The 14,357-nt window shown below is 35.3% G+C and overlaps 1 protein-coding gene across 7 annotated transcripts in view; it reads left to right on the top strand.

Annotated features, from left to right (window-relative positions):
• YAP1 (Yes1 associated transcriptional regulator) overlaps window positions 1-14,357 on the top strand; it is a 105,930-nt gene that overhangs the window by 62,319 nt on the left and 29,254 nt on the right. For 3 of the 7 annotated variants that reach the window (XM_036259760.1, XM_036259758.1, XM_036259759.1), the window contains exon 4: window positions 3,576-3,689. The exons of 3 other annotated variants lie outside the window; for them this stretch is intronic. In XM_036259760.1, coding sequence (XP_036115653.1) covers window positions 3,576-3,689 — 114 coding nt within the window. Of the gene's footprint in view, window positions 1-3,575; window positions 3,696-14,357 lie in introns of all 7 variants that reach the window. One more of the 7 variants, XM_036259757.1, reaches the window with a different exon arrangement.

Genomic DNA, 14,357 nt, shown 5'->3' with positions numbered 1-14,357 from the left:
AGACCCGGGTTCGGTTCCCGCTAAGGGCATGTACCTCGGTTGCAGTTTGTCCCCGGCCCTGGTTGGTCGTGCGGGTGGCAGCCACTCGATGTGTCCCTTCACATCGATGTTTCTCTCTCTCTCTCTCTCTTCCTCTCTCTCCCTCTCGCTCTATCTGTACAAAATATGGAAAAATATCCTCAGGTGAGGATAAAAATAAATAAATAAATAAATAAAAAAAGAAAAATACTTAATGATTTAAAATTGTGTATAAAGGGATAAAGTCACTCTTGCACTTTGAAGTTAATGTGTGGAAACACCTGCATAATAAGTTTTGAGGAATGTATTTATATCTTTGCGAAGCAGCGTATTCTATGGTTTAAAATGAGAAGCTCTGAAGTTGAACTGCCTGGGTTCAAATCTTTCCTTTACCTTGGGCAAGTGAGCTCTCTGAATGTCCCTGTGTTTCATCTGTATGATAGGGATAGGAACAGTGCCCAGCCTGGGGAGGCACTGTGTAGATTTAGATGTAATAATGTTGCCGTGGTGTGATGGTAGTGTTGGAGCGAGGAGTGGTAGAGGTGCTGCCGACACTACTATTATCAGCAAAATAATTAAAAACAACTTCGATATCCAACACTGGGAAGAGGGATAAGTGAATTCTAATACATCCACACAGTAAGATCTGTAAAGCTATTTAAAAGAATGAGAAACCTATGAAAAGATAACTATGCTACATGGAGTGAATAAAGCAAGGATGGTACAGGCAGAGCATGGCATCATTGGGTGTGCATATGTTGTGGAACGTGCACAAGAAAATCCAGACTCTATCACAAAACTGAAGCTGTTTAGTTTTTCCTCTGAGAAGTCAGTTTATAAGAAAATTTTGCTTTTTCTATTATGCATTTCTTCAATTCTTAAACATTTAAAAAATTTTTAAGTAAACTGTAAAAATGAATACATTTATGAACACAGCATTTAAAGTATTACAAGGCAGGACATTCATTCTTCCATTAAATATTTATTGAGCAATTACTCAGCTACTAGCCTACAAGTTAATATATGAGTGACCTGGTCATTGCCAGGAGGACAGATATGTAAACAAGTAATGATCACTCTATCTGTTAAATTTTAATACAGAGTAGAAGAGGAAACTAGTAATTTTGTGTGAGGTAATCGGGGAAGGCTGCATTGAGAAGGTGACACCTTAGTTCTTTCTCTTGCAGAATGAATAAGCTTATAAGGGGTGGGGCAGAATGTGATAACAGGAACAACACATACAAGGAGGTGGCATAATTTTGGGGAAAGTGGGAGTAGGGATGGGAATTGGGTATGTGGAGAAGACTCATTAAGAAAAATGAGTCCAGCTGGCATTTTCCCATTGATGGTAGAGAGCAAGGGAAATGTTTATAAAGGCAATGAATGAATGACATATAAAAGTTGGTTAGGTAATACTGTAAGATGAAAACCCTGGTGGTGCTAGATAGAAGACACTGAGGTGGGGGGAGGGATGAGAGGTCGGGCACCAAGGAAGGATGCTGTATAGCGGTAAGGAACAGGAAGAGCTGGTGTCTGTTGATGGCAGAATTCTTAGAGATGGACTGGAACAGATCAGTCAGAGAATGTAAGTGGAATCTACAGGCTGGAGTGGATGAGCAGATCGGGGTGGTACTGGTTTTTTTGTTTTTGTTTTAAGGTAGGGAATCCATGTATTCAGGCAGGTTTGGAGGCTGTATTGTCTTGGGATTGTTGAATTGAGGCTTCCAAAGGCATCCAGTGACTGCTGTTGACTTGTTCATCAACATATCTTCGGAACTTAGACTTTTAGTTACTTGTTTTTCAAAAGCATTTTACAGTTGAGCCATCTTCATAATTAAAGGTGGTAACAAACCATTAGTAATAGTCAGTTTTTGAGGTTCTACCTTCCTGATGGGGGGATAGAGCCCAAAGTGACAGTGAAAGCTGCTGAGAAAAGTGTTTTTATTTTACATGTTAGACAAGTTTGCTTCCATTCATCTTTTAGTAAAACATGGATCTCTTACAGCAAATTCCAGCTCTGGGCGTGGTTAGCATTGTGTTCAGAACTCCACACCCAGGACTGGGGGAGGGTCTTCCCCAGTGGCTTCTCTAGGATTTCACATATCTGTATTTCCTAACAGGATTTTGCCCCTCGTTGAAGCAAATCTTTGATAATAGTTTAGTAGCAAATGGTCCTGATACAAATGAAACTGGCCTAGAATTAGGGCTTTGGGCCCCATGGGCTTGTGTGAATGGTCTGTTTTACCAAAGTTACTTATTCAACATCACTCATAAGGCAGTCCTGGACTGCCAGTATAGAAAGAAAGAACTTGTGCTTTTGCACAAGAAGCATACTCAATCTCTGTCTTAGATGTGGGACATGTGTAAAAAGAAATGCTGTATAAGGAACAACAGCTCAGGAATTAGGTGACTGGGTTTAAGTATCACTTTGACATTAACTAGTTTTGTGAGTTGTACCAGACCGAACCACTCTGTGCCTCAGTTTCCTCATTAAAGTAGAGATAATACTGCTGCTATGTCATTGGTTGTTATAGGATTAAATGAGTTACTGTGTTTAGTGTACTTAACAACAGTGCCTGGCACATAGTAAGCACTTAAATCATGTTAGTTCACAGAAAAATTTTAGACATTTACTTAGACTCTATTTCCAATTGATACTTGCCTCCCCTGATTACTGGTGGGGATGGGAAGTGGAAGGGGGAAAGAAGGAATTGAGGAGGAAATATGCTCGAATTTAATGATTTAATAGCTTTTTTCATAGCTCTTGCGCACCAAAAGCAATTGTCTAGCTTCCATACCCTCATAAAGATAGAATAATCTTAGGCTTGCTATCTTCTTTAGTCTTGTCTCCCAGATATTGTTTCCTCACTCCACATCTTCTTCCTGAGACATTTACCTTCCAACAGTTTTAGCACTTACCCCGTTTCACAACTCTGACAAACCTAAACTCCCAGCCACAACCCCCACCTCCTAGCAACTTTTGGGCTGCTTAAAAATAAGCTTCTTTTGAACTACAGTTTTCTTGATGTGAGCCCATCACATAAATAGTGCAAATAAATGGAGCTTGGCAGGCTTAGCTAAAGTATGCTTTATATTAAACAATGTTTATGATACTTTAGATATTCTGAAAACACTCTTATGTGTATTCTTTGTTAAAGAACCTTGTGGTCCCTAGGAGGTATTGTCACAAAACAGGGTTTGGGGCGGGCGGGGGGGGGGGGGGTGGCCTGAACTGTAACACTTTGTGTCTTATATTAACAATAATAATTATTATTATTTGGCTCATGACTTCCAAATGGATTTTTTTTTTAAATCTGACTTTTTTTGTTGTTCATCTGTGTCTTTGGGGATGTAGATTTCATTATTTGGTAGCTGCTTTTTAGTGGAGAAGAATCTGGCATGTAGGTTTACCTTTCTTCTCTGAATACATGCTTAATTTTGTTTTAATGAATTGTTTTATGTCAAGATGTATTTTCTTTTTAAATTGGTACCCTCCCCACTTTTTTAGGTGCACCAAATAAAAACCAACCATGATTTTTTTTTTTCTATATTTATAGGTACTCTTCCTGATGGATGGGAACAAGCCATGACTCAGGATGGAGAAATTTACTATATAAACCATAAGAACAAGACCACCTCTTGGCTAGACCCAAGGCTTGACCCTCGTTTTGGTAAAGGTTCATCTCAAAACCTTTCTAGATATTTTTGATTACTATTTTTTGTATGTGAATTTGGGAAGGTGCATTTAAATAAAATTACATTGCTTTTATAGTATTAAAAAGTGACTGCTCACCCAACTTTTCCAGTACTATTTTTATACCTTTCACTTTAAACTTGAGAAGTTCAGGTTAAATCAGATTTTTAGCTTAAACTCTTTGGGATAGGATTGAGGGAATGCTGTGGTAGCTGACTAATCATAATCACTGTTCCTTTTACATACTTGGGGGAGACAGTGATTTGTTTAAAATGATCTTTCTAGCTACAGTAATAATTAGGCTGTCTTGCTGCATCTAAAACCTGGGATACCAGCTTTTGTCAGTGACCTGTGTCTGCTTATGCTTAATTTCAGAGAGCAATGAGTACCGTTTTGTAGTGTTTTCTATCCTAAAGGCGGGGTGGGGGAGGACCCCGTGACCCTAGACCAGTGACAGCTCCCCCCCCCCTTTTAGGTAAAGATCCTTTTCTTTGTTTTACATTACGGAAACAAAAAGCAAAGCCATATTCCGCTCCAAATCACATGACTAAATCACTAATTTGTACAAAGGAATACTCCTGCCCCAAATGTGCACATTTTGATAATAGTACAAGCCCTTTAATGCCTTTTTATCCCTCCACACACCCCCCCCCCTTTTTTTTTTCACTTAGGTTTCTGAGATATTTTTCCAAAGCCATGGAAAAATGACTCTAAAAAGCAGCAGATCATTGTGGTTTCGAAGTTTTCTTCTTGGACCAAATGCAGCTAAATGAAAACAATGTGCAGATCACTGAGTAGGTCAGACTGAGGGGACACGGAACCTTTGAAGCTTTACAGGGGTTGACCTAACAACAACTGTGGGGCCCTTACGGGAAAAAGGAATTAACTCTGTGAATGCCATCAAAACACAGTTGAGGGGAAAAAGAAAAAAACTACCTGGAGCTGGTTGGATAAAATAACTTCCCTGTCGGGGATATTATGAACAGTTCTCCTATGTCTTTATGTATTCCTTTAAATAACCCCAACATTTGGGTTTACCTTAAACCGGTCAATTTTATGGATTGCACCCCCTATTCAAGTAAAGTCAAAGGTGGGATCAGGGCAGAGACTGTCATTTTGACAGATATCTGGCTTGGCTTAAATGCTACCCTTTTGAGCTTCAAGACCTATTTGGGTGTTAAAAAAGTTACATGGCATGTTAATAATTTGCAACTTCAGATTCTATTTAATACTTGAATAAGCCCTTGTGGTTGAAACAGGAAACGGAGTAAGGTAGAGAATTTAATAAATGTTGCCATTTGTATGGACTGGAACGATAACAGCCATGTTTCCTTAAATCATCTTTAATGAATTCAACTTGTCCACATTTTGGAAACGTTTTAAAAATGGTACTGTGGTTTTTTTACACCCACACCCACACCCCCAATATAAGGTTATGAAAGACGATGATTAACTCTTAGTGAACTGCAGAATCAGGAATTGGTATAAAGCTGTTTTTTTTAAGCATATTCAGTTAAAACAGTGAAATAAAACAACTTGACTGTGAACTTAAATAGATTCATTAATTTCACATATAGCTTGGTCTTTTGTTTAAACCAGAGAAAGTACAAAAAAAAAACTTCTTCCCTACCCCCAACACATACGTACACACAAGCATACAATTAGATATGCCAAAAAAAAAAAAGTTTCATAAAATTCTCTTACTGCCTTTAGTTTCCCTTTTTGGGCCCACTGTGTATGTGTATTCCAGACAGGCTTGACAACATGCCAAAACCTTTTATTTTGTAGCCCGACTTTTAATCTGTTCCAGACCTTTTCAGTCAGAGAGCTCAAGTATAACTGAAGGGGGGCAGGAAAGGGGGGAAAAAAGTGTGGGTTTCTCTGATCTAGAGTGACAGGGAATAGAGACAAGCTGTTAGCTGCTGAATTTGAAGGAGTTTTCCTTGAAATCTGAGGTTCTATAGTGGATTGTGTTTTATCTCTGCCAAAAAAATATAAACTATCCCCTTTCTGACCTTTTGAGCCATGCAGACACAAACAAATGGTAGATTATTGCTTTCATGGTTTGGGAGTTTGCTTTCCTATATAACACAAATCTATATTAAAATATTTACCAATTCTTAGCTTAAATCAAGTTGACCTATGTCTTTTGACATTTTAGAATGGAAGCTACACCTCTGTATAAGCTTAACTTCATCACTTAGCTCCTTCAAACACCAGTCTCTTTTGTATTTCTGTTCTTTATCAGATGCTTTAGATTATATTTGGAACAATGTATCAGTTTTTCACACCCACATAAAAATAAATTATCCATATAATTTCAGGAAATTAAATAGTAACTTGTGGATTGGTTCTTTTTAATCTGATTTTCTTGTTTTTTAACATTTAAAAACAATATTATTTTTGGCATGTATATTATTTTAGAGAATTTATTAGTAATTTGTAACAAATCATGAAGTAACATCCATTGGCAATAAGGATTCGCTGATATTTATTGGCTTTGAAAAAAAGGAGGGCTTTTGTTTGCTTGTATTTAAGGAATCATATTAGGAATGTTTTTTAACTTGTACTAAAGAAAATTGATGCTTGAGTATTGTGCTGGCCATTACATTATTTCATATAAACACTCCTTTTTTCTGGAGATTTTATATTGTAAACATGGAGTCTCAGGAATAAACATTTCCTTGTATATTATTAATTATTGTTTTATATGATACAGTCATGTGAATATTTTTTAGTAAAACTTTAATGAAAACACAAAAATATTATAATTCCTGTTCTTTAGGATGAAAGATCTACTCCAAACCAATAGTAGTCAATGAAATGATCTTTAATGTAATGTTATTGTTCCTATTGTTTATATAAAAGGACATTAAATAGTGTTAGCAATCTGTGTTTCTGGAAATAAGTGCTGATAACACCATTGGTATAAAGACATTCTTGGTGTAAATAAAATATTGGAACCAGAGATTTAGGCTAAAAAGTATATCTTTTGCATTTTAAAGGAAGTAATGAACAATCTAGTATGGCAGTAAAACAAAAACAAAATATCCATTAATTCCTAATAACAATTCTGTGCTTAGAAATTCTGTTCATGGAAATGTCAAAGGTGATTAAAATCCAGATGTTGATTTTGGTCCTTTGTTTCAGTTTCCCAAAACTTACTATATGGTGTGTGCGTGTGTGTGTGATGATCTCCTAAAATATAAAGAAATAAAATTAAAATAAGTAAATACATATCTACATATAATTTAAGTCCTAAAGCCAAAAGTTGTTCAGCATATTTTATCAAAGTTAAATATTTTGCATCAATAATTAGAGGTTTATTAAACTTTTTAACTGTTTAGACTTCATTAACCTTTTACCTTCAAGACCAAATATTTCTGATAGCTGTTATAAGTAATATTTTACTTTTGATGAAAGTACACCTAATGACCAATTAAATGCATAAGTCTGTTCTGTTAAGAGATGAAAAAAAGAAAACCACTAAAGGCTGTAGGAATTAAACTTGTAATTCTATTCATGGAGTCTTGGGTAGATAGACTGTCAACATCTAATTTGAATTTTATTAAAGTAAGTTTCTTAATATCCATGCATTAAAAACAAGTTTGTTTGTTTGTTTGTTTGTTTGTTTTTCTTACCCTTTTATAATCTTTCCTGGTTATCCCAAATTGTCAGTATTTGGTTGTGGACTATATACTATATTATTGACTACTTACAATGGGGTCTGGGGGAGATCTTTCACTGTGACTTAGGTAATAAAAGATGTTACTAACTAAATATTTTTAATAGAAAAACCTCACAAAATGTGGCCCTGAAGAGGAATTTATAATTCCTCTAATCAACTTTTCTCAAAAGAGTAGGGGTATATTCTGGGCACTGCAGGACTGTCAGCATCCCTGGTTCTTGCCCACTAAATGCTATAGTGCCAGTCAGTTATTGTGACTCCCCAAATCAACAACAAAATGTTTTGTTTTTTGTTTTTTTTTGTTTTTTAATGCTTCAAGAAGTAGGGACTATTACCCCAAATCTGAGCTCCTCTAAGATCTAGGAAAATTATCACCAATCGAAAGTTATATAGTTAAATGTCAGGACTAGAATCTGAACATGATCTTTTTACACCTAGAAATTTTAAGAAATTTACATGAAATGTAGCTAATTTTTCAGAAATACACCCAGTTCACCAATACTAATATATGGAAAGTTTAGAGGGAAAAAGATGATCGTGGTTAATTTATTTACTTACGTGCTGTATTGTGGCTCTCTTGAAGAAATTACCCAAAAGTAATGAGTTTCCAATTACAGAAGAGAATTATAAGATATGTGATTGGAGCAGACTGAAGCCATGTAGTAGATAAATTACCATGCCTCACCTCTGTCATATTCTTAAGAGATTATATTCCAAACTCAGCTTTGACCTCTCCCTTGACTGAGAGTTTACCACATTATAAGGCAGTTCATTCTATAAGGAAAGTTCTAATGACCAGAAAGTTCCTTTATTACCTAGAAATTTACTTATCTTCAAATTTGTGGATATAGTTCTAAAACAAACATTGTTTTCTAACTGTGGTTTCTCCATTTTTTTCATGTGTTAAATGTTCTGGGTACTTTACCATTTCAATCTTCTTCTCTGGATGACTTTCATTATAGTGTTTTATATGTACATTATTCAGTGAGAAAAATAGTTATGGCATTGCTTTGACATGGCATTTTATTTTGTGTACCCTCCAAAAATTTATTTTTTTAAATCTACAGTTAGAAATTGAGCTAAGCCCTGGCCAGTTTGGCTCAGCGGTTAGAGCGTCGGCCTGCGGTCCGGAGAGACCCGGGTTCGGTTCCCGCTAAGGGCACGTACTTCGGTTGCAGTTTGTCCCCGGCCCTGGTTGGTCGTGCGGGTGGCAGCCACTCGATGTGTCCCTTCACGTCGATGTTTCTCTCTCTCTCTCCCTCCCACTCTATCTGTACAAAAAATGGAAAAATATCCTCGGGTGAGGATAAAAAAATAAATAAATAAAAGAAATTGAGCTAACATCTTGTTATATACAGGGTGTTATATACATGGTGGAGCAAAAGTAGGTTTACAGTTGTGAGTACACAAAACAGTTTATTCTTGTATTATTATTTATTATTGTGTTGTTTTTCCATATGAACAACTGTAAATCTACTTTTGCCCCACCCTGTAATGTACTAAATTCAGAAGAATTAAATCATGATGCAGAAAAATGGACCTACCCAGTTGGGAGTTAAGAGACTCAAGTTCTTCTGGTAACCAGCTTATTCAGAAAGACACCTCACTTCTTTCGACTTAATTGGATTAATCTGTAAGGTGTGACTGGATTATATGGGATGCTTTTAAATATTTTCAGTCCTTAATTTAATACAGTATGCTAGATTATGAATTCTTTAGTGACTGCTTTGGACCCTTACTTGAACTTACTTCTCAGTAGCCTGCAGATTTGAGTTCATTGAGGTTTCAGAGGTACTTTAGAACTATTTACTTGGTACCATTTTAAGGTTAGCTTTTGGTTCTCTGGTCACAACTGGGAATTACTTTTGAAGAGGAGACAGGGAAATGTTACAACCTTTAATCTATAGATAAGGCTTATCACTTGGTGAGTATACCCAGGCAAACATCTGGTGGGGGATGGGCAGTGCTGGGTGGAATAGTTAAGTTTTGTCTATACTCTCGAACTCTTGGAAGCATATAGGAGTTTAAAGATGCTTATGTTAGCAGGGTTCAGCTTTAATGCCTTAAAAGATAGTGCATTTTCGTATGCTTTGTTTTTGAAATTTAAAGTTGCATAATAGAAAGCCTGGTGTAAGCTGATTTGAAGTATAGTTCCAGGCTATGTGCTTCCTTGAAGCTTGATTTAAAACATACTGTTAGACAGATTGTTTCTCATTGTTGCTCTCACTACATTTTTTTTTTTTTACTTGAAAACAAGCACTTACTGAAATGAAGATTTTATTACATAGGATTATAGGATATCAAAATTAATTCAACACTTGAGATTTGCAGTTTTATTCTTTTTTTAAATTTATATTAAATTTAGAACAATGGTACCAAAATATCAGTCATGGTAAGCTAATCTCTCCACTACTGGCCAAGGGTGAGTAGACATGTTAATGAAGTTACATTAATGTGTAGTTTCTACTTGACGGTGATTCGATGATGCAAATAATTGTATAGCAAAGTAATATTTTTGTCTTTGTTTACAAGATTAATTCATATAGAATTTTTTAAACTTAAAAGGGTTAATATTACCCAAGTCACCAAATGATTATTTATATTAATGATTTATTTATGTTACTAAAATCTTAACATCATTTTCTTTTTAAAAATGAAGATATATTTGTATCAACTCTGCATTAATAGCAAGTATCTTATAAAATGTGCTGGAGAAAAGAACTATTTGGTGCTGCCACTTTTGGTGCCATCCCTGAGTTTCAGATACGAGAGGCAGAGAAAACCATTATAGAATTCCTGAGGAATACGTCAAACAGATTTCTATTGAAATAAATCAGAATGATTTAGAAAGGAGACTGGTTCATATTTTTGTTTTGTATTGTACTCATTTTGTTCTGCTACCCTGGTTGCTGAACTCATTCTGGACTTGCTTCAGCTTTTAGAGATTCTCCTGTGCATTACTAATGGTATCCTATTAACTAAGGATAGAAACTATTTTAGTACTTTTTTACTCACTCAACAAATATGTGAGTGCCAGTTATATACCAGGCACTATACTAGCCATCAGGGAGGGGGTTGCGGGCTACTAAACAAATGAATTGTTACAAAATGTGTTAAATACAATGAAGGATAATAAACAAGGGGCCATAAAAGAGAATAATGTGGGCTAGAGGGAACCTGCTTGAGCACATGTGGTCAGGGAAGGCTGTTTCAAAAAGGGACATTATAGGATGAAAGGAAGCCAATCATGCTTGAGACTGTATAAAAGGACCATTTTCTGTGCTTATCTATAAAAATGAAAATATGCATCTCTTCTAAATTATAACTTCCTCTATAAAAGCATTAATAGTAATAGATGTAATAAATAAAGCTGTTGTTAATGTAACTGTTTACTCACTAATATGAATTCTCCATGGCAGGTTTATTTTAAAATATAATTCCTCTTCTCTTTAGGCCAGTGGTCTCATTATCTAAATTATCTCGCCAAAGTAGATTTAAACTTTATTTTCATAGTAGAGGAAAAAACATGGCTGTACTCTGGGGACAGAAAGAGCTTGAAAGCTAGTTAGAACACTTTCTCCCTTCTCCTCCTCACCTCATTTAGCAACCCCGAGTCCTGCCGCAAAATGCTTAATGAGGTGATGAGGAGAAAATGTTCTCTCCAATTATTTTTTAAGTTCCATCCATAATTGTATTGTTTGAAAAATACCATTATAATGAATTTTCTTGCCAGTCTTTTGATAGAGAGTTGAAGGAAGAAGAAATTGACTGAAATAATGGTGTTTTTTTGTATTTTCTAAGTTTAAAGATTTAGATACAGTAAGTTGTCTATAGGTTCTGCAACTTGAAGTGAACCAACTGTAAGGAAATCACCTTGACCATAGCTAATTGATATAAACAAGAGTTAAGTTCCTATAGTATCTCAACATTATAACAAAATGACATTGGTTATTTGAGGAACTGCTATACTTTTAACACAGTTTTAGGGCCCTGCTGGTTGGTGCTTAGAAAAGTAGAGGAGTGCAAAGTGTAGGAGAGAGATTCCTTTGCTTGCGAAAAACCTTAAAGTCATAGGGGAGGTGAACTGAACTCTTACCACATAATGCAAAGCAAAACAACAATGAGATACCATTTTATTTGCAGTGGGATGGCTAAAATCAGAGAGACAATAACAAGTGTTGACCAGACTGTGAAGAAACTGGAATTGAGAAATGATGCAGCCACTTTGGAAAACAGTTTGGCAGGCCCTCAAAAAGTTAAACATAGTAATATCATATGACCCAGCAAATTCCATTCCTAGATTTATATGCAGAACAAAATGAAACCATATGTCTACACAAAAACCCATACATGAATATTCATAGAAGCATTATTCATAGTAGCCAAAAAGTAAAAATAACACAAATGTCCATCAATGATGAATGGGCTAACAAAATGTGGTATATCCATACAGTGAAATACTATTGGGCAATAAAAAGGAATGAAATGCTGGATACCACAACATGGATGAATCTTGAAAACACTTATGCTGTGTGAGACAAGCCAGTCACAGAAGGCCAGATATTGTTTGATTCTATTTATATGACATATCCAGAATAGGCAAATCTAGAGAGACAAAGTAATTAGTGGTTGCCACGGACTGGTGAAAGGGCAATAGAAAGTGTACTCCTGAGGATATGGGGTTTATTTTTAGGGTGCTTAAAATGTTCAGAAATTAGATAATGGTAATGTTTACAGAATTTTTTTTAAGTGTTGGGTAACATCTTTTGTATATTAATAATAAAAAGATATATTCAATCACTGGATAAAGATCCTGGCTGTTTGCTCCTTTTGTAAGAAATTTGCAGTGCGAATCAAATAATAAGAATTTTCACAGAAAAACCACTTTATTTTTAAATATGTACATAAGTTACCCAGATAGTAGATGATTCTATGCCCTCAGTCATGTAGTAAACACTTGGCTAGCAATGGGTGTTTTGCATTTTATTTTCACTATTTTAAGACTGATAGATGGCCTATTACTTTTAGAAAAGCATTCATTTCTTTTAACAAGTCTACTATTTTACAGTCTTGAGTACCTTTGTAGGTATAGGAAAACCAAAAATGTATATCTGAATGTTATGAACAAACTAATATAGTCATGTGAATATGTAAAAAATCAGTGACTAAGACTTGAAAACATATTAGACCAGCGATCCGTGTGCTGCAAGAATCTTTAAAACATGCAATAGCTGACTATTTTAGTTGGGGACACTGACCTCTTTTGCCTTAAATTGACAGGTAAAACAGCCAACATAAAAATAGCTGTCAACACAACAATAGCCATTCAGTGTGAATGAAACAAAATTATACCTATTTTTTTCCGTCGGATTGGCAAAAAATAAATTTTTTGGTACTACAAAATTTTGCTAATTAGTTTATGTGTGCCATGAGATGAAAAAGGTTAAAAATTGCTCTATTATACAAAGTAAAGAAATACCCCCCCCCCCTTTTTTTTTTTGGTACGTGCCCCTAGCTGGAACCAAACCTGGAACTCTGGTCTGCAGGCGGATGCTCCAACCACTGAGCCAAACCGGCCAGGGCAAGAAATGCTTTCTTAAGTTGTGAGAGATTTGTTATAAGACAATATTTTAAAAATGCAAAAATTACTTCTAATTTTAAATTTATGCTTAATGAGATTACCAGGATTGAAATGCTTATCCCAAAATTTATGGTTGATTACCAGATCTGTAGTACTTTTCAGTATTCCATGATTGAGGTTACAAATTAGTAAATGTGAAAATTGTCTGTAGTTTAAAAACTCAGATATTGAGAATAAAATTTCAGAAGAGATCCATGGTGATGACCTTATTTGTTTTTGAGGAGGTGGTCTTTTATTTTTCAGTGATTGCTGAGTGGATGGCTTGCTACCATAAAGCTGTCAGGATTGATTTGTTAAGTAAAACTTGAAACAGTTGCTATTTCATAGTCCAGGCAGCATAGAATCCGAATTTTTTAAAAAACATATCATATGAACATTTTAAAAATGCTATCATATTTGAGGGATTCTTTTTTTCTCTTTACCTTTTAGAAATTTTATTGAAACTGGAAACATTGGAATTTCAGTAGTTGATCATGGAGGGAAAGAATTTGGTAATGCTGTTCTTTTCTTTTCTAGCTGCCCTGCCCCCTTCCCCCAGGAAACAAAGCCTGTTTTGTTTCATGCCTACTTGTGAGGTCTCTGCTGCACCCCATGTGGGTGCACTGCTCACAGGCTTTGTTGAAATGCTTGAGATACTAGGAAGGTAAAGAACAGGATGCTTCTGGAGAGGGATAAATCTGCTTCAGCAGATAAACAGTGTTGCTTGACTTGGTCATTTAAGTGAGCTCTTTATATGGAAACCTTGTAGCACTGCTTGTATCCATAGGTAACAGCATTTAGGTAAACACAACCTAAAGTGCTCACCATTATTAGCCAGAGAGGCTGTTTCTGTTGTATATTTTGCTGAAATTTCTGTTTAATTCGGCAGAGTTGTTCTTCCTTCATCTTTTGATATCCTGCTTTTCCCTTTCTGTGGTTTTGAATAGTCAGATAAGCATAGATTTGCAAAAGACTTTACCAACCAATTCAACATGCCATCAGCAGTGGTCACTGTCATTAATGATTACTGCTTATGGTGTCTAATCCTAGGAAACTGGTGGGAAGCAGAGGATATTTACCTCTTTATTTTCATGCAATTTTGTTATTATCCAATTAGTTTTTACAACTAATACATATTACTTTTATTAACATATTAAGTGCTATATTAATAAAATTCCAGTGTGGAAAGATGAAAATATTTCTTAATACATGAAATATTTGACAGTGTATAGCTTTAGAATCTGTTTTGAAATCAGTTATATTTTACAATTCCAACACTCCTCAATGGGCTATTTCCTAGCACTGATTTTAAAATTTTTTTATTTAATTCATTGCTT

Source organism: Molossus molossus, unplaced genomic scaffold (assembly GCF_014108415.1).
Source record: "Molossus molossus isolate mMolMol1 unplaced genomic scaffold, mMolMol1.p scaffold_m16_p_13, whole genome shotgun sequence".
NCBI classification, from domain to species: Eukaryota; Metazoa; Chordata; class Mammalia; order Chiroptera; family Molossidae; genus Molossus; species Molossus molossus.
Note: the sequence above shows the minus strand (reverse complement) of the source record. Positions and strands in the feature narration are given on the sequence as shown.